At 48.9% G+C, this 20,902-nt stretch overlaps 1 protein-coding gene across 2 annotated transcripts in view; it reads right to left on the reverse strand.

The window, feature by feature from the left end:
• LOC147116787 (aldo-keto reductase family 1 member B1) overlaps positions 1-20,902 on the reverse strand; it is a 66,678-nt gene that overhangs the window by 14,577 nt on the left and 31,199 nt on the right. For both annotated transcript variants that reach the window (XM_085991975.1, XM_085991973.1), the window contains exons 2-3: positions 14,678-14,845; positions 12,940-13,056 (exon numbers count right to left, since the gene is read on the reverse strand). In XM_085991975.1, the coding sequence (XP_085848101.1) occupies positions 12,940-13,056; positions 14,678-14,845 (285 nt within the window). The remainder of the gene's footprint in view (positions 1-12,939; positions 13,057-14,677; positions 14,846-20,902) is intronic.

The raw sequence follows: 20,902 nt of genomic DNA on the forward strand, positions 1-20,902 counted from the left end.
GGAAACTATAGGCCAATTAGCCTAACATCGCTCATTGGGAAAATGCTGGAGTCCATTATTAAGGAAGTAGTAGCCGGACATTTAGAAAATCATAATACAGTCAAGCAGAGTTAACATGGTTTTATGAAAGGAAAATCATGTTTCACAAATTTGCTAGAGTTCTTTGAGGATGTAATGAGCAGGGTGGATAAAAGGGAACCAGTAGATGTGGTGTATTTGGATTTCCAGAAGGTATTCGATAAGGTGCCACATAAAAGGTTACTGCATAAGATAAGAGCTCACGGGGTTGGGGGTAATATATTAGCATGGGTAGAGGATTGGCTAACTAACAGAAAACAGAGAGTTGGGATAGAAACATAGAAGATAGGAGCAGGTAGGCCATTCGGCCCTTCGAGCCTGTTCCGCCATTGAATGAGATCATGGCTGATCATCCAAATTCAGTACCCTGTCCCTGTTTTCTCCCCATATCCCTTGATAAATGGGTCATTTTCAGGTTGGCAAACTGTAACTAGTGGGGTGCCGCAGGGATCAGTGCTGGGGCCTCAGCTGTTTACAATCTATATTAATGACTTGAATGAAGGGACTGAGTGTAATGTAGCCAAATTTGGGGATGATACAAAGATAGTGGGGTTGCAAGTTGTGAAGAGGACACAAAGGCCTAGAAATTCAGTTTGGGCCCGCCAGCTCGCTTGCGCCCAGAAGTTACCGCTGCGCGCAGAGCCACTTGCGCCCGCCGGAAATTCAGTTTCAGCGCCCCACGTCGAAGCCGGCCGCTATTCAAGGGTTTCGGCGCCCCCGCTTGGGGCGCTGAAACTGAATATCGGCGCGCTAGGTGCCGCAGCGCCACCCGCTGCGGAGCGGCAGGCTGCGGTACTGCAGGCCTTCCTCCCTCTCTTAAGGGGGAGGTGCCTGCAACAGCGAGATCGCCGCTCGCTAGTGCCGGCAAATGAGCCTGGCACCACGGAGAAGTGTCGGGCTCCCGGAAAACAGCCGGCAATGCCGCGGGGGGGGGGGGGGGGTGGTGGAGGAGGCCGGGGAAGGAGGTGCGGGCAGGCGGCCGCCGAAAAAGCGGCCGGCCGCACATCCGCCTTAACTCGCCCCACTAACGCTACAGTACGGCCCCGTTTTCTGATCGCTGTTTGCGGCCGCTGCGGAAGAGGCGGCTGCAACTCAATATGGCGGTCGGGCCGGTAGCGGGGCACTGCGCACACCGATGACGTCATCGGTGGCGGCGCAGCACTACTGGCTAACGCTGCCATTACCGCAGCGCTGAATATCGGCGAAAGCTCAGCAAGTGGCGCAAAAGCCCTCTTTGGGCGAAAACTGGGCGCAAAGCCTACTGAATTTCTAGCCCAAAGAACCTGCAAAGGGATATAGATAGGTTAAGTGAGTGGGCAAAAATTTGGCAGATGGAGTATAATGTGGGAAAATGTGACGTTATCCACTTTGGTAGGAAAAATAAAAAAGCAAATTATTATTTAAATGGAGTGAGACTACAAAATGCTGCGGTACAGAGGGATCTGGGGGTCCTTGTACACGAATCACAAAAAGTTAGCCTGCAGGTACAGCAAGTAATTAGGAAGGCAAATGGAGTGGTGGCCTTTATTGCAAAGGGAATGGAGTATAAAAGTAGGGAAGTCCTGTTACAATTGTACAGGGCCTTGGTGAGGCCACACCTGGAGTACTGCGTACAGTTTTGGTCTCCTTTTTTAAGGAGGGATATACTTGCATTGGAGGCAGTTCAGAGAAGGTTCGCTAGGTTAATTCCAGAGATGAAGGGGTTGTCTTATGAAGAAAGGTTGAACAGGTTGGGCCTTATACTCAATGGAGTTTAGAAGAATGAGAGGTGATCTTATTGAAACATGTAAAGTACTGGGGGGGCTCGACAGGGTAGATGCTGAGAGGATGTTTCCCCTCATGGGGGAATCTAGAACTAGGGGGCATAGTTTCAGAATAAGGGGTCGCCCATTTAAAACGGAGAAGTATTTCTTCTCTCAGAGGGTTGTGAATCTTTGGAATTCTCTACCCCAGAGAGCTGTGGAGGCGGAGTCAGTGAATATATTTAAGATAGAGATAGACAAATTTTTGAACGATAAGAGAGTCAAGGGTTATGGGGAGTGGGCAGGAAACTGGAGTTGAGGCCAAGACAAGATCAGCCATGATCTTATCAAATGGCAGAGCAGGCTCGAGGGACCAAATGTCCTACTGCGCTCCTATTTCTTAGGTTATGAAAAGTGGGGTATTTTTGTTAGAACAACACGGATTATGGGGAAATATGATGGTGTTTAAAATGATGAAAGGATGGGACAGAGAAGAGAGAAGCAGGCTGTTTGCAGTAATTGAGTGTCTAGGACAAGGGGCCAGAGATGGAAGATTAAGGGGGAAAAGTTCAGTTGTTTGCGCCTCCCGTTAGCACCTTAAGAGGGTGCCAATTGGGGCGCAAAGCAACTAGAGGCCGGGCGCGGTGATGTTTGCGCCGCTTGCGAAATTAACTAGACATTTTGCGGCAGCGCTAAACATTACCACCACGGTCTCCTGCGCTGGCAGATTATGACGTCATTCGAGTGCGCAATGCCCCGGACCGGATATTGAGTGGCGCCCCCCGCCTTACCGCCTGCCGCTAACAACGACAGGTTGAGGGGAGCGTTATGCTGTCAGAAAGGGACTAGGGGAGCGCTATCTAAAGGTGACCGCTTCCTGCCTTTTTTTGTCGGTGACATTTTTGCACCACGCATTCTGAGAGAGAGAGACTTCTGGAGAGATTCAACGCTGTGTGAAGGAGTTTTGGGTACTGAGCAGCATAAGAACATAAGAAGTAGGAGTAGGCCATACGGCCCCTCGGGCCTGCTCCGCCATTCAATAGGATCATGGCTGATCCGAATCTAGACTCACGTCCACTTCCCTGCCCGCTCCCCGTAACCCCTAATTCCCTTATCTGCTAGGAAACTGTCTATCTCCATTTTAAATTTATTTAATGTTGCAGCTTCCGCAGCTCTCTGGGGTAGCAAATTCCATAGCTTTACTACCCTGAGTGAAGAAGTTTCTCCTCATCTCAGTTTTGAAAGGGCAGCCCCTTATTCTTAGATTATGCCCCCTAGTTCTAGTCTCACCCATCAGTGGAAACATCCTCACCGCATCCACCCGATCAAGCCCCCTCACAATCTTATATGTTTCGATAAGATCGCCTCTCATTCTTCTGAACTCCAATGAGTAGAGTCCCAACCTACTCAACCTTTCCTCATACGTCAACCCCCTCATCTCCGGAATCAACCGAGTGAACCTTCTCTGAACCGCCTCGAGAGCAAGTATATCTTTTCTTAAATATGGAAACCAAAACTGCACGCAGTATTCCAGGTGTGGCCTCACCAATACCCTGTATAACTGCAGCAAGACTTCCCTGTTTTTATACTCCATCCCCCTTGCAATAAAAGCCAAGATTCCATTGGCCTTCCTGATCACCTGCTGCACCTGCATACTAACTTTTTGTGTTTCATGCACCAGGACCCCCAGATCCCTTTGTACTGTAGCACTTTGCAGTTTCTCTCCATTTAGATAATAACTTGCTCTTTGATTTTTTCTGCCAAAGTGCATAACCTCACACTTTCCAACATTATATTGCATCTGCCAAATCTCTGCCCACTCACTTAGCCTGTCTATGTCCTTTTGCAGGTTTTTTATGTCCTCCTCAGTCACTGCTTTCCCTCCCATCTTTGTATCGTCGGCAAACTTGGATATGTTGCACTCGGTCCCTTCCTCCAAATCGTTAACATAGATTGTAAAGAGTTGGGGTCCCAGCACTGACCCCTGCGGAACACCACTAGTTACTGATTGCCAGCCTGAGAATGAACCATTTATCCCAACTCTTTGTTTTCTGTTAGATAGCCAATCTTCCGCCCATGCCAGTATATTACCCCCAATCCCGTGTTTTTTTAAAATCTTGATCAGTAATCTTTTGTGTGGAACCTTGTCAAATGCCTTTTGGAAGTCCAAATACACTACATCCACTGGTTCCCCTTTATCCACCCTGTATGTTACTTCCTCAAAAAACTCAAGCAAATTTGTCAAACATGACTTCCCCTTCATGAAACCATGCTGAGTTTGTCCTATTAAATTATGTTTATCCAAATGTCCCGTTACTGTCTCCTTAATAATGGACTCTAACATTTTACCAACCACAGATGTTAGGCTAACAGGTCTATAGTTTCCAGCCTTCTGCCTACTACCCTTTTTAAATAAGGGTGTTACATTAGCAGTTTTCCAATCTGCCGGGACCTTTGCTGAGTCCAGTGAGTTTTGGAAAATTATTACCAATGCATCCACAATCCCTACCGCTACTTCTGACTATTGCAGTGATTCCATCTTTGATTAACATAGCAACCCCACCTCCCTTTCCTTCCCGTCTGTCTTTCCTAATTGTCAAATACCCTTGTATGTTTAGTTCCCAGTCATGATTATCTTGCAGCCATGTTTCCGTAATGGCCACCAGATCATACCCATGTGTAGTTATTTGTACCGTCAACTCGTCAATTTTGTTACGAATGCTGCGTGCATTCAGATAAAGAACTTTCAAATATGTTTTCTGAGAATTTATTCCTGCTTTTACCCCTTTTACTACTTTACCTTTATCATTATACATTCTGTCCCTTCCTGACACGCTCTGGTTTTTAATTCCCCCACTGCTACCTTGCTCTATTGCCTTCTCCGCTGTCATTTTTATTTTTCGCTCTCTTAAAACCTCCCCCCCACTAATTAGTTTAAAGCCCTCTCTACAGCCCCAGTTATTCGATTCGCCAGGACTCTAGTCCCAGCACTGGCCAAGTGAAGTCCGTCCCAACGGAACAGCTCTCTCCTGTCCCAGTACTGATGCCAGTGTCCCAGGGAGCAAAACCCATTTCTCCCACACCAGGCTTTGAGCCACGCATTTAACTCTCTAATTTTATTTACCCTAGCCAAATTTGCACGTGGCTCAGGTAGTAATCCAGAGATTATTACCCTTGTGGTTCTGCTTTTTAATTTGGCCCCTAGCTGCTCAAACTCCCTCAGCAGAACCTCCTTCCTTGTCCTATCTATGTCGTTGGTACCAACATGGACCACAACAACTGGATCCTCCCCCTCCCACTTTCTCTCCAGCCCAGAGGAGATGTCCTTAACCCTGGCACCGGGCAGGCAACACAGCCTTCGGGACTCTCGCTCTCGGCTGCAAAGAACTCTATCTATCCCCCTAATGATACTATCCCCTACCATCTCCGGAATCAACCGAGTGAACCTTCTCTGAACCACCTCGAGAGCAAGTATATCTTTTCTTAAATATGGAAACCAAAACTGCACGCAGTATTCCAGGTGTGGCCTCACCAATACCCTGTATAACTGCAGCAAGACTTCCCTGTTTTTATACTCCATCCCCCTTGCAATAAAAGCCAAGATTCCATTGGCCTTCCTGATCACCTGCTGCACCTGCATACTAACTTTTTGTGTTTCATGCACCAGGACCCCCAGATCCCTTTGTACTGTAGCACTTTGCAGTTTCTCTCCATTTAGATAATAACTTGCTCTTTGATTTTTTCTGCCAAAGTGCATAACCTCACACTTTCCAACATTATATTGCATCTGCCAAATCTCTGCCCACTCACTTAGCCTGTCTATGTCCTTTTGCAGGTTTTTTATGTCCTCCTCAGTCACTGCTTTCCCTCCCATCTTTGTATCGTCGGCAAACTTGGATATGTTGCACTCGGTCCCTTCCTCCAAATCGTTAACATAGATTGTAAAGAGTTGGGGTCCCAGCACTGACCCCTGCGGAACACCACTAGTTACTGATTGCCAGCCCGAGAATGAACCATTTATCCCAACTCTTTGTTTTCTGTTAGATAGCCAATCTTCCACCCATGCCAGTATATTACCCCCAATCCCGTGATTTCTTATCTTGATCAGTAATCTTTTGTGTGGAACCTTGTCAAATGCCTTTTGGAAGTCCAAATACACTACATCCACTGGTTCCCCTTTATCCGCCCTGTATGTTACATCCTCAAAGAATTTGAGCAAATTTGTCAAACATGACTTCCCCTTCATAAAACCACGCTGACTCTGTCCTATTAAATTATGTTTATCCAAATGCTCTGTTACTGTTTCCTTAGTGTGGAGATGCCAGAGTTGGACTGGGGTGGACAAATGTAAGAAGTCACACGACACCAGGTTATAGTCCAACAGCTTTATTTGAAATCACAAGCTTTCGGAGCGCTGCTCCTTCTTCAGGTGAAGTGGAGAAATGCATAAAGACACAGCTTATATAGTCAGAGAATCATGTCAGATGTTTACAGGTAACCTTTCCAACTGCCATTTATCACACCTCGGCAGGGAGATAATCACAGCAGTCAAAGGCGTGAATGGTGTCCAAACAGGTCAGTCAGGGAAACATTACATCAAAGAACAATGAGGTGGGGTCACAAGGGGTCAAATACAAGGGCAAAGACGCCCTTGTAAGAACGGGATATGACGCTCGACTCGTCGATCGACAGTTCCGACGGGCCACAGCGAAAAATCACATAGACCTCCTCAGAAGACAAACACGGGACACAACCAACAGAGTACCCTTCGTCATCCAGTACTTCCCCGGAGCGGAGAAACTACGCCATGTTCTTCGCAGCCTTCAACATGTCATCGATGACGACGAACACCTCGCTAAGGCCATCCCCACGCCTCCACTACTCGCTTTCAAACAGCCGCCTAACCTCAAACAGACCATCGTTCGCAGCAAATTACCCAGCTTTCAGGAGAACAGCGACCACGACACCACACAACCCTGCCACAGCAACCTCTGCAAGACATGCCAGATCATCAACACAGATACCATCATCACACGTGAGGACACCACCCACCAGGTACATGGTACATACTCATGTGACTCGGCCAACGTTGTCTACCTCATACGTTGCAGGAAAGGATGCCCCGGAGCATGGTACATCGGCGAGACCATGCAGACACTGCGACAACGGATGAACGGACACCGTGCAACAATCACCAGGCAGGAGTGTTCCCTCCCAGTCGGGGAACACTTCAGCAGTCAAGGACATTCAGCCTCCGATCTTCGGGTAAGCATTCTCCAAGGTGGCCTTCGAGACACACGACAACACAAAATCGTCGAGCAGAAACTGATAGCCAAGTTCCGCACACATGAGGACGGCCTCAACCGAGATCTTGGGTTCATGTCACGCTACATGTAACCCCACCTGATGCAGGGTCATCCAGACTCGAGTCGACATTGGCTTGTTCTCTCTACACAGATGCGGCCGGACCTGCTGTGATTTCCAGCCAAAAAAAATGTTTTTTGTCTTTTTTTTGTTTTTCATACAGACCCCAGCATCTGCAATATTTGACCCCTTGTGACCCCACCTCATTGTTCTTTGATGTAATGTTTCCCTGACTGACCTGTTTGGACACCATTCACGCCTTTGACTGCTGTGATTATCTCCCTGCCGAGGTGTGATAAATGGCAGTTGGAAAGGTTACCTGTAAACATCTGACATGATTCTCTGACTATATAAGCTGTGTCTTTATGCATTTCTCCACTTCACCTGAAGAAGGAGCAGCGCTCCGAAAGCTTGTGATTTCAAATAAAGCTGTTGGACTATAACCTGGTGTTGTGTGACTTCTTACATTTGTCCACCCCAGTCCAACTCCGGCATCTCCACACCATGGCTACTATCGACACCACAAACTGCCGGCTCAAAGTGGAGAGGATCTCCAAGAAGATCGCGCATATCGACACAGACATCAAGTTTCTACAGAGATGCAAGAAAGCAGACAAGATCCCGAAAGGACTACAGATCACTAACCCACTCAAGTCGACCTACAACACAGACTACGCTGAGAGACTCTGCCGTCGTACCTCTCGCACACTCCTCAACCATCTCGTACACCAGCTCTACAGCAGACGCCGCAACCTCGAAACCGAGATGGAGTCCATGTTCTCAGCCTGTGCTCAGGACGCAGCAGACCAGCTATGAGACACCGCCAAACAAACAAGGCAACGGAACTACGCTACCTACATGCACACCAAGAACAGGAAGCTTGAGAAACTTGGCATCACCAGCAGCAGCAACCAAGCCTCCCCCGGTACCACGGTTGAAACCACAGGGAAATCCATCGTCAACCTGTCTGACCACACCCTTCAACCAGACGAAATTGAAGTTCTCAGCCGAGGGCTCAATTTCTGCCCCACCACCAAAATGGACCCCATCGGTCTCGCGGCAGACACAGAGGAATTCATCAGGAGAATGAGGCTCCGGGAATTCTTCCACAAATCCCAAGATGTCAGCAGCGAACCCAATGAGACAATCAATGATCCGGAACAGCAGACAGAGGGATCCGCAGTGCAGCGACCGAAGAAGAAAGAGTCAAATTGGACCCCTCCGGAGGGTCGCTGCCCTAAGCTTGACATGTATGCTCAAGCTGTCAGGAGATGCATCAACGCCAGATTCATCAGCCGCATTCACAAGACAGTCCAGAATGTCACCCGAGCACAACGCAACGCCATCCACGCTCTCAAGACCAACCGCAACATCGTCATCAAACCAGCAGACAAAGGAGGTGCCATCGTCATACAGAACAGAACGGACTATTGCAAAGAAGTATACCGACAACTGGACAACCAGGAACACTACAGACAGTTACCCGCAGATCCGACCAAAGAACACACCCGCCAACTCAACAGACTGATCAAAACCTTCGATCCAGACCTTCAAAGCATCCTACATGCTCTCATCCCACGTACTCCCCGCGTGGGAGACTTCTACTGCCTCCCAAAGATACACAAAGCCAACACACCTGGACGTCCTATCGCATCAGGCAACGGAACCCTGTGTGAGAACCTCTCTGGATATGTCGAGGGCATCCTGAAACCCATTGTACAGGGAACCCCCAGCTTCTGTCGCGACACTACAGACTTCTTACAGAAGCTCAGCACCCACGGACCAGTTGAACCAGGAACACTCCTCGCCACGATGGACGTCTCGGCACTCTACACCAGTATCCCCCACGATGACGGCATCGCTGCGACAGCCTCAGTACTCAACACCAACAACAGCCAATCTCCAGACGCCATCCTACAACTCATCCGCTTCATCCTTGACCACAATGTCTTCACCTTCGACAACCAGTTCTTTACCCAAACACACGGAACAGCCATGGGGACCAAATTCGCACCCCAATACGCAAACATCTTCATGCACAAGTTCGAGCAAGACTTCTTCGCTGCACAGGATCTCCAACCAACGCTATACACCAGATACATCGACGACATTTTCTTCCTATGGACCCACGTCAAAGAATCACTGAAAAGACTACACGATAACATCAACAAGTTCCATCCCACCATCAAACTCACCATGGACTACTCCTCAGAATCAGTCTCATTCCTGGACACACGAATCTCCATCAAAGACGGACACCTCAGCACTTCACTCTACCGCAAGCCCACGGACAACCTCACGATGCTTCACTTCTCCAGCTTCCACCCTAACCACGTTAAAGAAGCCATCCCCTATGGACAAGCCCTGCGAATACACAGGATCTGCTCAGACGAGGAGGAACGCGATGGACACCTACAGACACTGAAAGACGCCCTTGTAAGAACGGGATATGACGCTCGACTCGTCGATCGACAGTTCCGACGGGCCACAGCGAAAAATCGCATAGACCTCCTCAGAAGACAAACACGGGACACAACCAACAGAGTACCCTTCGTCGTCCAGTACTTCCCCGGAGCGGAGAAACTACGCCATGTTCTTCGCAGCCTTCAACATGTCATCGATGACGACGAACACCTCGCTAAGGCCATCCCCACGCCTCCACTACTTGCTTTCAAACAGCCGCCTAACCTCAAACAGACCATCGTTCGCAGCAAATTACCCAGCTTTCAGGAGAACAGCGACCACGACACCACACAACCCTGCCACAGCAACCTCTGCAAGACATGCCAGATCACCAACACAGATACCATCATCACACGTGAGGACACCACCCACCAGGTACATGGTACATACTCTCGTGACTCGGCCAACGTTGTCTACCTCATACGTTGCAGGAAAGGATGCCCCGGAGCATGGTACATCGGCGAGACCATGCAGACACTGCGACAACGGATGAACGGACACCGTGCAACAATCACCAGGCAGGAGTGTTCCCTCCCAGTCGGGGAACACTTCAGCAGTCAAGGACATTCAGCCTCCGATATTCGGGTAAGCATTCTTCAAGGTGGCCTTCGAGACACACGACAACGCAAAATCGTCGAGCAGAAACTGATAGCCAAGTTCCGCACACATGAGGACGGCCTCAACCGAGATCTTGGGTTCATGTCACGCTACATGTAACCCCACCTGATGCAGGGTCATCCAGACTCGAGTCGACATTGGCTTGTTCTCTCTACACAGATGCGGCCGGACCTGCTGTGATTTCCAGCCAAAAAAAATGTTTTTTGTGTTTTTTTTGTTTTTCATACAGACCCCAGCATCTGCAATATTTGACCCCTTGTGACCCCACCTCATTGTTCTTTGATGTAATGTTTCCCTGACTGACCTGTTTGGACACCATTCACGCCTTTGACTGCTGTGATTATCTCCCTGCCGAGGTGTGATAAATGGCAGTTGGAAAGGTTACCTGTAAACATCTGACATGATTCTCTGACTATATAAGCTGTGTCTTTATGCATTTCTCCACTTCACCTGAAGAAGGAGCAGCGCTCCGAAAGCTTGTGATTTCAAATAAAGCTGTTGGACTATAACCTGGTGTTGTGTGACTTCTTACAACTGTTTCCTTAATAATGGACTCCAACATTTTGCCAACCACAGATGTTAGGCTAACCGGTCTATAGTTTCCAGCCTTCTGTCTACTTCCCTTCTTAAATAAGGGTGTTACATTAGCAGTTTTCCAATCTGCCGGGACCTTTCCTGAGTCCAGGGAGTTCTGGAAAATAATCACCAATGCATCCACAATCCCTACCGCCACTTCTCTCAAGACCCTAGGATGTAGGCCATCAGGTCCGGGGGATTTATCCACCTTAAGTCCCATTATTTTACTGAGTACCATCTCCTTAGTGATTTTAATCGTGTTTAGCTCCCCCCCCGCCCATTGCCCATTTGTCCACTTTGCAGGTTTATTTTGATTTGCCCTTCCTCGCTTCGCCAGCGCTCTGAGGTAGCGCCTCGCTCCTCGGCCTTTGCGCCTTAAGACAGGTGTGAAGCGCCTGATTTAGCGCTCCAATCACCTCCAGAGGCGATAAAAGCCAAGTTTGCTGTCATAGGCGATAATTAGCGCCAGGCGATAATCTTTGCGCACCGCCAATATTGGCGCCCCAAATGGGGCGATACCACATTTTTCCCCCTAAATGTCAGAGATTTAGAACAGAGGGCAGGAGAAACCTCTTCTCACACACAGTTGTGAATCTGTGGGATTCACTCCCAGGGTTAGTGGTTGAGGCAGAAACTGTCAACACTCAGGATTTGGATCGGAGAGGAGGGTGAAGGAAAGGGGGATGAAGGGAGATGGGAACAGGGCGGGTAAAGGTGATTAGAACTATTTGCTCGCAGGAAGGGAAAGGCTGTCACGGACTGGTTGGGCTGAATGGCCTGTTTCCTTGTAATGTCTGTGTATCATAGAATCATAGAATGGTTACAGCACAGAAGGCGGTCATTCGGCCCGTCGAGCTTGTGCTGGCTCTCTGCAAGAGCACTTCAGCGAGTCCCACTCCCCCGCCCTTTCCCCGTAGCCCTGCAAATTTTTGTGTGTATGTAGCCGAGTTCTGGATGAGCTGAAGAGTGTGGAGGGTGGAAGGCTGGCCAGGAGAGCATGGCAATAGTTGAGGCTGGATGTGACAAAAGCTAAATGTATATATTTTTTAATGATTTTCTTCCCCTCACCCCCCATCCTTTCCTGAAGGTGCTGATTCCTGGGGGGATCAGTTCCTCGGGTGCAAGGGGCCCAATGGGCTAATCTTTATCTGACAGTTTAGACAGTAAATCTCAGTTATATATTTAACTAAATAAACTTATTTTCACACAAACCTGTTGTTAATCTGAAGAAAGAATCATGAAGATTAAGAACATAAAGTTCATTTAAATGTTCCTCGCAAATTTGAGTGAGTTTTGCGTCTCAGGAAGGGTTTAAAGTGAAGGCACGTTGTTCTAAGCCAGGGCTGCAGTTCCCTTGCTCACCACCTGCCAGCGCTGTTACCCTTTGGAAATGGGCATTGTGACTGGCAGTCACGGGATGGACAGGACTCACTGCACAGATCAATATTAAGGCAATATCCTGGGTTAAGAATGAGGTGGTCGATAACCAGAGGCTGCAGATTTAAGGCGATTGGCAAAAGAACCAGAGGTGACATGAGGAAAAACTTTTTACGCAACGAGTGGTTAGGATTTGGAATGCACTGCCTGATAGGGCGGTGGATACAGATTCAATAGTCGCCTTCAAAAGGGAATTGGATAAATACTTCAGAAATCACAGAAATCACAGAAACCTCACAGTACAGATAGAGGCCATTTCGGCCCATCGAGCCTGCACCGACACATATCCCACCCGATCCCCATAACCCCTACACCAACACATATCCCACCCTATCCCCGTAACCCCACGTATTTAATCCCCCTAACACTAAGGGTCAATTTTTATCATGGCCAATCAACCTAACCCCGCACATCTTTGGACTTGTAGGAGAAAAAATTGCAGGGATATGGGAAAAGAGCGGGGAGTGAGACTAACTGGATTGTTCTTCGAAAAGAGCCGGCGCAGTGTCGATGGGGCGAATGGCCTCCTTCTGTGCTGTACTGTTCTATGATTCCTAGGTGAAAGGTTAAGATAGCCTAGGTTAAGAATGAGGTGAAAGGTTAAGATATCCTGGGTTACGAATGAATGATTGTACCGCGGTTTGACAGTAACTACACCTGCCTGGAATCCCACAGGGAAGTGGATGAGGTAGAGGTCCAGGTAAGTAAGCTGCAAGGCAGAGAGTGTTTCCATCAAACTCGGTTTCACATCTTCTGGAGCATGGAATGTGCACCACAGCTGGAAGAGAGAGCACAGCTTATAGAACATCTGGATCTGTGCACACAGGACATTAACTCATGAGCAACCGAGTGAGGGCCTGCTGAATTCTAGCTACAAGTTTCACTTGGAGTTTAAGAACAAGGGGCAGTTTTAAGGCAGCACTATTTATAACTCAAGTTTTACACAAAGCAGCTCCGTTCACTGTCCTGTCCAAAGGCAGATGGACGGTCCCTTAATGGATTCCCATTTCACTGGCACCAACCCAACTTCTGACCCAAAGCACTACCACCAATATTGGATTATAATAAATTCAGTATCACTGCTTGGTCACCACCAGGTTACTGTAACTAGTGCTGACTCAGTGCTTGGTCACCACCAGGTTACAGTAACTAGTGCTGACTCAGTGCTTGGTCACTGCCAGGTTACTGTAACTAGTGCTGACGCAGTGCTTGGTCACCGCCAGGTTACCTGTAACTAGTGCTGACGCAGTGCTTGGTCACCGCCAGGTTACCTGTAACTAGTGCTGACTCAGTGCTTGGTCACCGCCAGGTTACTGTAACTAGTGCAGACTCAGTGCTTGGTCACCACCAGGTTACTTTAACTAGTGCTGACTCAGTGCTTGGTCACCACCAGGTTACCTGTAACTAGTGCTGACTCAGTGCTTGGTCACCACCAGGTTACTGTAACTAGTGCAGACTCAGTGCTTGGTCACCACCAGGTTACTTTAACTAGTGCTGACTCAGTGCTTGGTCACCGCCAGGTTACTGTAACTAGTGCTGACTCAGTGCTTGGTCACCACCAGGTTACCTGTAACTAGTGCTGACTCAGTGCTTGGTCACCGCCAGGTTACTGTAACTAGTGCAGACTCAGTGCTTGGTCACTGCCAGGTTACCTGTAACTAATGCTGACTCAGTGCTTGGTCACTGCCAGGTTACCTGTAACTAATGCTGACTCAGTGCTTGGTCACCGCCAGGTTACTGTAACTAATGCTGACTCAGTGCTTGGTCACTGCCAGGTTACCTGTAACTAATGCTGACTCAGTGCTTGGTCACTGCCAGGTTACTGTAACTAATGCTGACTCAGTGCTTGGTCACCGCCAGGTTACTGTAACTAATGCTGACTCAGTGCTTGGTCACTGCCAGGTTACAGTAACTAGTGCTGACTCAGTGCTTGGTCACCGCCAGGTTACTGTAACTAATGCTGACTCAGTGCTTGGTCACCACCAGGTTACTGTAACTAATGCTGACTCAGTGCTTGGTCACCGCCAGGTTACTGTAACTAGTGCTGACTCAGTGCTTGGTCACAGCCAGGTTACTGTAACTAATGCTGACTCAGTGCTTGGTCACCGCCAGGTTACTGTAACTAGTGCTGACTCAGTGCTTGGTCACAGCCAGGTTACTGTAACTAATGCTGACTCAGTGCTTGGTCACCGCCAGGTTACTGTAACTAGTGCTGACTCAGTGCTTGGTTCCTGATGCGTGACACAAGAAGTCCCAATGCACATACACGGCCCGGCTTCTCACGTTGTTCACGATTGCTGGTGAAACATCTGACGACTGAGACACTGAAATAACATAGTCAGCTGCAGCATTATTAAAATCAATGGACTGAAATACGCAAGTATTCGACCAACACTTACTTTACTGACTATGAAGAGGTTTTCTCTTGTAACCACTCCTTCATCAATCTTCTTCTTCACAGCAGCTCCCACCTCTGCCTCATTCTTGTACGAATAAGCCCCATCAATGTGCCGGTAACCAGCATCGATGGCGACTGAAACAGCCTCGCCCACCACTCCAGGCTCCGCCTGCACAAAACAAATACTCCAGAAATCAGCATGGGCATCACAAAACTAGCAAAAAAAAGACAAAGCATTAACTAACCAACAGGAGATGGGGGAGGACAGAGAGGCAGTGGCCGTGGTACAGGGCACTGGAACCCCAACTCCTAACCATGCTACCCTGACCAAGACCCCAACACTACCCTGACCCGGATTACTCCCCTTGCAGAAACAAGCAGGCTGCCCTTACCAGCATTTACCACCCGGCCCCTGGTTACAAGTCAGGGCAATAAGATCCTCAGGTAAGTATGTTCATTTACTGTTTGTGCTCACACACATTTCATGCCAGAGAAAGACATCAAAACAACAATCACTGGAGGGGCACCAGGGCAGGTACAGCATGGGTTAGATACAGAGTAAAGCTCCCTCTACACTGTCCCATCAAATACTCCCAGGGCAGGTACAGCACGGGTTAAATACAGAGTAAAGCTCCCTCTACACTGTCCCATCAAATACTCCCAGGGCAGGTACAGCACGGGTTGGATACAGAGTAAAGCTCCCTCTACACTGTCCCATCAAACACTCCCAGGGCAGGTACAGCACGGGTTAGATACAGAGTAAAGCTCCCTCTACACTGTCCCATCAAACACTCCCAGGGCAGGTACAGCACGGGTTAGATACAGAGTAAAGCTCCCTCTACACTGTCCCATCAAACACTCCCAGGGCAGGTACAGCACGGGTTAGATACAGAGTAAAGCTCCCTCTACACTGTCCCATCAAACACTCCCAGGGCAGGTACAGCACGGGTTAGATACAGAGTAAAGCTCCCTCTACACTGTCCCATCAAACACTCCCAGGGCAGGTACAGCACGGGTTAGATACAGAGTAAAGCTCCCTCTACACTGTCCCATTAAACACTCCCAGGGCAGGTACAGCACGGGTTAAATACAGAGTAAAGCACCCTCTACACTGTCCCATCAAACACTCCCAGGGTAGGTACAGCACGGGTTCGATACAGAGTAAAGCTCCCTCTACACTGCCCCATCAAACACTCCCAGGGCAGGTACAGCACGGGTTAGATACAGAGTAAAGCTCCCTCTGCACTGTCCCATCAAACACTCCCAGGGCAGGTACAGCACGGGTTAGATACAGAGTAAAGCTCCCTCTACACTATCCCATCAAACACTCCCAGGGCAGGTACAGCACGGGTTAGATACAGAGTAAAGCTCCCTCTACACTGTCCCATCAAACACTCCCAGGGCAGGTACAGCACGGGTTAGATACAGAGTAAAGCTCCCTCTACACTGTCCCATCAAACACTCCCAGGGCAGGTACAGCACGGGTTAGATACAGAGTAAAGCTCCCTCTACACTGCCTGTAAATGGATTAATGGTTCTTTAATGTTATAAATAATGCAGCAATATCTCAGGATTGGGCAAGATTAAGAAACCAATGTAGATGAGTTACATTTAGAAAAATGGGAAATGAAATTAAAAAGCTAGTTATATGCGTGAAGTGATGATGGGGCCTTGCTGCATCCACAAGATACTCAGCAGGAGGAGACACAGACTAAGGTGTTGGCAGGTTGTTGCTCGAGCACCATGCTGACCCCACCCGCCAACAACAACAAAAATTTATATAGCGCCATTAACATAGTAAAACGTCCCAAGACGCTTCACAAGAGTGTTATCAAATAAAATTTCATACCGAGCCACATAAGGAGATATTAGGGCAGGTGACCAAAAGCTTAGTCAAAGAGGTAGGTTTTAAGAAACGTCTTAAAAGGAGGAAAGAGAGGTAGGGAGGCGGAGAGGTTTAGGGAATTCTAGATCATAGGGCCTCGGTAACAGAAGGCACGGCCGCCAATGGTGGAGCGATTAAAATCAGGGATGCTCAAGAGGCCAGAATTGGAGGAGGGCAGAGATCGTGAAGGGTTGTGGGGCTGGAGGAGATTATAGAGATAGAGAGGGGCAAGGCCATGGGGGGATTTGAAAGCAAGGATGAGAATTTTTAAAATCAAGGCGCTGCTTAATCGGGAGCCAATGTAGGTCAGCGAGCACAGGGGTGATGGGTGAACGGGACTTGGTGCGAGTTAGGACACGGGGCAGCCGAGTCTTGGATGCCTGGTGGAAGATGGGAGGCCGGCCAGGGGTGCGTTGGATTAGTCACGTCTATAAGTAACAAAGGCATGGATGAGGGTTTCAGTAGCAGCTGAGCTGAGGCTGACCCTGTCTGCTGACCCCCCGCCTGCTGCTCTCCACAGGAGGAAAGGTTTGTGGAACCGCAGATGACACGAAAATTGGTGGGGTGGTAAATTGCGAGGAGGAAAGCCTCAGGCTACAGGACGATATAAACGGGTTGGTCAGATGGGCGGAAAAGTGGCAAATGGAATTTAACCCTGAAAAGTGCGAGGTGATGCATTTTGGACGGACAAATAAGGCAAGGGAATACACAATGAGTGGTAGGACCCTAGGAAGTACAGAGGGTCAGAGGGACCTTGGTGTACATGTACATAGATCCCTGAAGGCAGCGGAGCAGGTAGATAAGGTGGTTAAAAAGGCATATGGGATACTTATATTCTATGCCTCGGCTAATGAAGGCAAGAGCAGGGAGGTTATGATGGAGCTGTACAAAACGCTGGTGAGGCCACAGCTGGAGTACTGTGTGCAGTTCTGGTCGCCTCACTATAGGAAGGATGTGATTGCTTTGGAGAGGGTGCAGAGAAGATTCACCAGGATGTTACCTGGGATGGAGCGCCTCAGCTATGAAGAGAGGCTGGACAGGCTGGGGTTGTTTTCCTTGGAGCAGAGAAGGCTGAGGGGGGACCTGATTGAGGTGTACAAAATGATGAGGGGCATAGATAGGGTAGATAAAGAGGAACTTTTCCCCTTACTGGGGGGGTCAATAACAAGGGGGCATAGATTCAGGGTAAGGGGCAGGAGATTTAGAGGGGATTTGAGGAGGAACTTTTTCACCCAGAGGGTGGTTGGAGTCTGGAACTCACTGCCTGAAAGGGTGGTAGAGGCAGGAACCCTCACAACATTCAAGAAGCATTTGGATGAGCACTTGAAATGCCATTGCATACAAGGCTATGGACCAAATGCTGGAAAATGGGATTAGACTGGACAGGGATGGTTGGGCGGCGCAGACACAATGGGCCGAAGGGCCTCTTTCTGTGCTGTAAAACTCTATGACTCTATAAGTTCAGGAAGCAGTCACCCCGCAGGCAGATAGGAGTCAGGAAACCCCGTGTATCTAAAACTGTCCAATGGATATTCAGTGCTGAGTGCCTGTGATGGGACAAGATTGGAGATGCAGGGAGGGGAGCTAGAAGCATTGCTGTGGCACATGGTTACTTAGGGGGAGAATAGGTGAGTGGCAGGGATGGGAGATTCACTTATTAGAGGGATAGACGGCCTTTTTGCAGCAGTGACCATGGTGCGTTACCTCCTTGGTGCCAGGGTGAAGGACAGTGCGGAGCGGGTGGATAACCTTTGGAAAGGGAGAGACAGCAGCCAGAAGTTGTGCTCTATTTAGGAACTGGTTACGCAGGAGAGAGTAGTATGGAGGTTGTGCGAAGGCAGTGAGAGTTAGGGTCAAGGCTGAAGAGCAAGATCCCAAGGGTGGTAACCTCAGGATTAATTGCTGTGCCATGCGCTGGGTAGGTTAGGCAACGACAGATTTGGCCATTAATAAGTAGCTTGAGAGATGGTGCAGGAGGGAGGGTTTCAGATTTCTGGGACACTGGGGCCAGTTCTGAGGCAGAGAGAAGTTGTTCAGGAGGGACGGACTTCACCTGACCCAGAGGGGCACAATGTGCTTAAAGGAAGGCAGTAGGGGTGGATTTAAACTAGTATAGCATTGGGGGGTTGGGGCGGGGGGGGGGGGGAAGCAGAATAGTATGTTAAGAAAGAGTTCTCTGGTGTCCTGGCTAATATTTATCTTATCCCATAACCGTCATCACTAAAACAGATTATCTGGTCATTATCACATTGCTGTTTGTGGGGTCTTGCTGTGTAAAACTGGCTACCGCGTTTCCTACATTACAACAGTGACTACACTTCAAAAGTACTTCATTGGCTGTAATGCGCTTTGGGACATCCTGAAAGGCACTATAGAAATTCAAGTTCTTTCTTTCTGTTCAGGGAGGACACAAATATAGAAAACAAAAGCAATCCAATTAAAAAGCGAAATTTTAAACAAGCTGATTTTAAGGGTATGAGAGAATCATGGGAAAGGTAAACTGTGGAAGGAAAGTGGAATAGTTTCAACGGGATAGTTTTTAAGATGCAAAAGGAATTTAACCATGAAACAGGTCAGGGGCAGACCAGTCTGCCTTAGGAACAAGTCATGAAAGGCGTTGGGAGAAAGAGAATCCACACAAAATGTTTAGGAAAGGAAAATCTCTATATATAGGCTGGGGAATACCAGGAACCTGACAAGGAATCACAAAGAAAACATAACTGGAATCATAAAGCAGGACAGTAAAACAATCTTCAACACATCAGAAGTAAACAAAAGATGTGGGGAGGGATTGGACCATCGAAACTGAGAACGAGTGAGTGGAGTCCGAAGGCTGAGAAATTTAACCGTTATTATTCCACATTGTTCACAAAAGAGGGGGAGAAATGCCAGAATTGGGGTGCAGTTTAAAGATGAACGTAGACAGAACCAGTTTTTACCCCTAGGAGGCAAGAGCTCTGCTTGCCACAAGAAACAGCCATGGGCGACTAAAAGAGGTGGGACTGCACCCTCCTGGTCCCATTCTTATCTGTCTAATCATAGCCAGAGAATCACCTGCAATGGCTTCTCTTCCCACTCCCGCATCATGACCTCTGGTGTCCCTCAAGGATCTATCCTTGGCCCCTGTTTCTCATCTACATGTTGCCGCTTGGCGACATCATCCAAAAACACAGCGTCAGTTTCCACATGTACGCTGACGACACCCAGCTCTACCTCATGGCCTCTTCATAGGGCTTTAAACTAAAAAAGGGGGGTGGGGAGGGGTCAGGTGAGGGGAAATTTAGAAATCTAAAGAGAAAGGTCAAGGCAATACAGCAGTGTAGAGATTTGGGTAAAAATAAGCAGTGTGACAGGAAGGGACAGAGGCCTAGAAATTCAGTTGCTTGCGCCAGCCGGTAGCGCCTTAGGAGGAGATGTTGGGCGCTAGGCGGCTAGCGGCCGGGCGCAGCACGATCTGCGCCTCTCCCCAACTTCACTAGAGATTTAGCGTCGGCGCAAAGTCTTTGCGTGCGCTCAGCTGCGCGCGCAGATCCTGACGTCATTTCATCGTGCAACGCCCTTTGTGCGCCCCAAACTGGAACTTCAGTGGCGCCGCCCTTCTTTGCGCCTGGCGCCCCCAGCGACTGGTAGAGGGGAACGGTTCCCAGTCGCTGCGGGGTGCGGGGGGCGCTATTTAAAGGGGACTCCTCCTGCATTATAAGTGACAGCCATTTTGTGCCAATCCTTCTGTGTGAGAGACAAAGGCAGAGAGCTTTCTGCTTTGACTCAGCGCTCGCACAGGTACTTCTGGCTTCAGGCCAGAGCTTTGCACTTGGATTTCACTTTCAGTGCCATAGCCTTGAGTCGCCACATATACTGTAATGGGGGCTACAATGGGTGGAAACGTTGGCTTTCTGCATTGCATTCAAAGGGATCAGAGACGCCGTGAGAGAGTGCCAGTCATGACCAGACGGAGAAGGGCCAACAGGTGTCAGCACAGGAGGCCTTACCCACCCAGGGTATACCGCCAGCAGTTCTCATATCTGAACATGTCTGAGGAGCAGTGTGTTCGGAGGCTGCGATTCAGAAGGGAGGTGGTCACTGAGATCTGCCACCTGCTTCGCAGAGATCTGCAGCCACAGCTGAGGAGCAGGACGTCTCTGTCGGTGGCAGTGAAGGTGACGGTGGCTCTCAACTTCTATGCCACCGGCTCCTTCCAATCCGCTACTGGGGACATTGCCAACATCTCCCAGTTCGCGGTACATTGCTGCATCCGACAGGTGAACAATGCCCTTTTCAGAAGGAGACGTCAGTACATCTCCTTCCCCATGACCCTGGACAAGCAGCAAGAGCGTACAATGG

Source organism: Somniosus microcephalus, chromosome 6 (assembly GCF_052327205.1).
Source record: "Somniosus microcephalus isolate GS21.2 chromosome 6, FLI_Smic_1.0, whole genome shotgun sequence".
NCBI classification, from domain to species: Eukaryota; Metazoa; Chordata; class Chondrichthyes; order Squaliformes; family Somniosidae; genus Somniosus; species Somniosus microcephalus.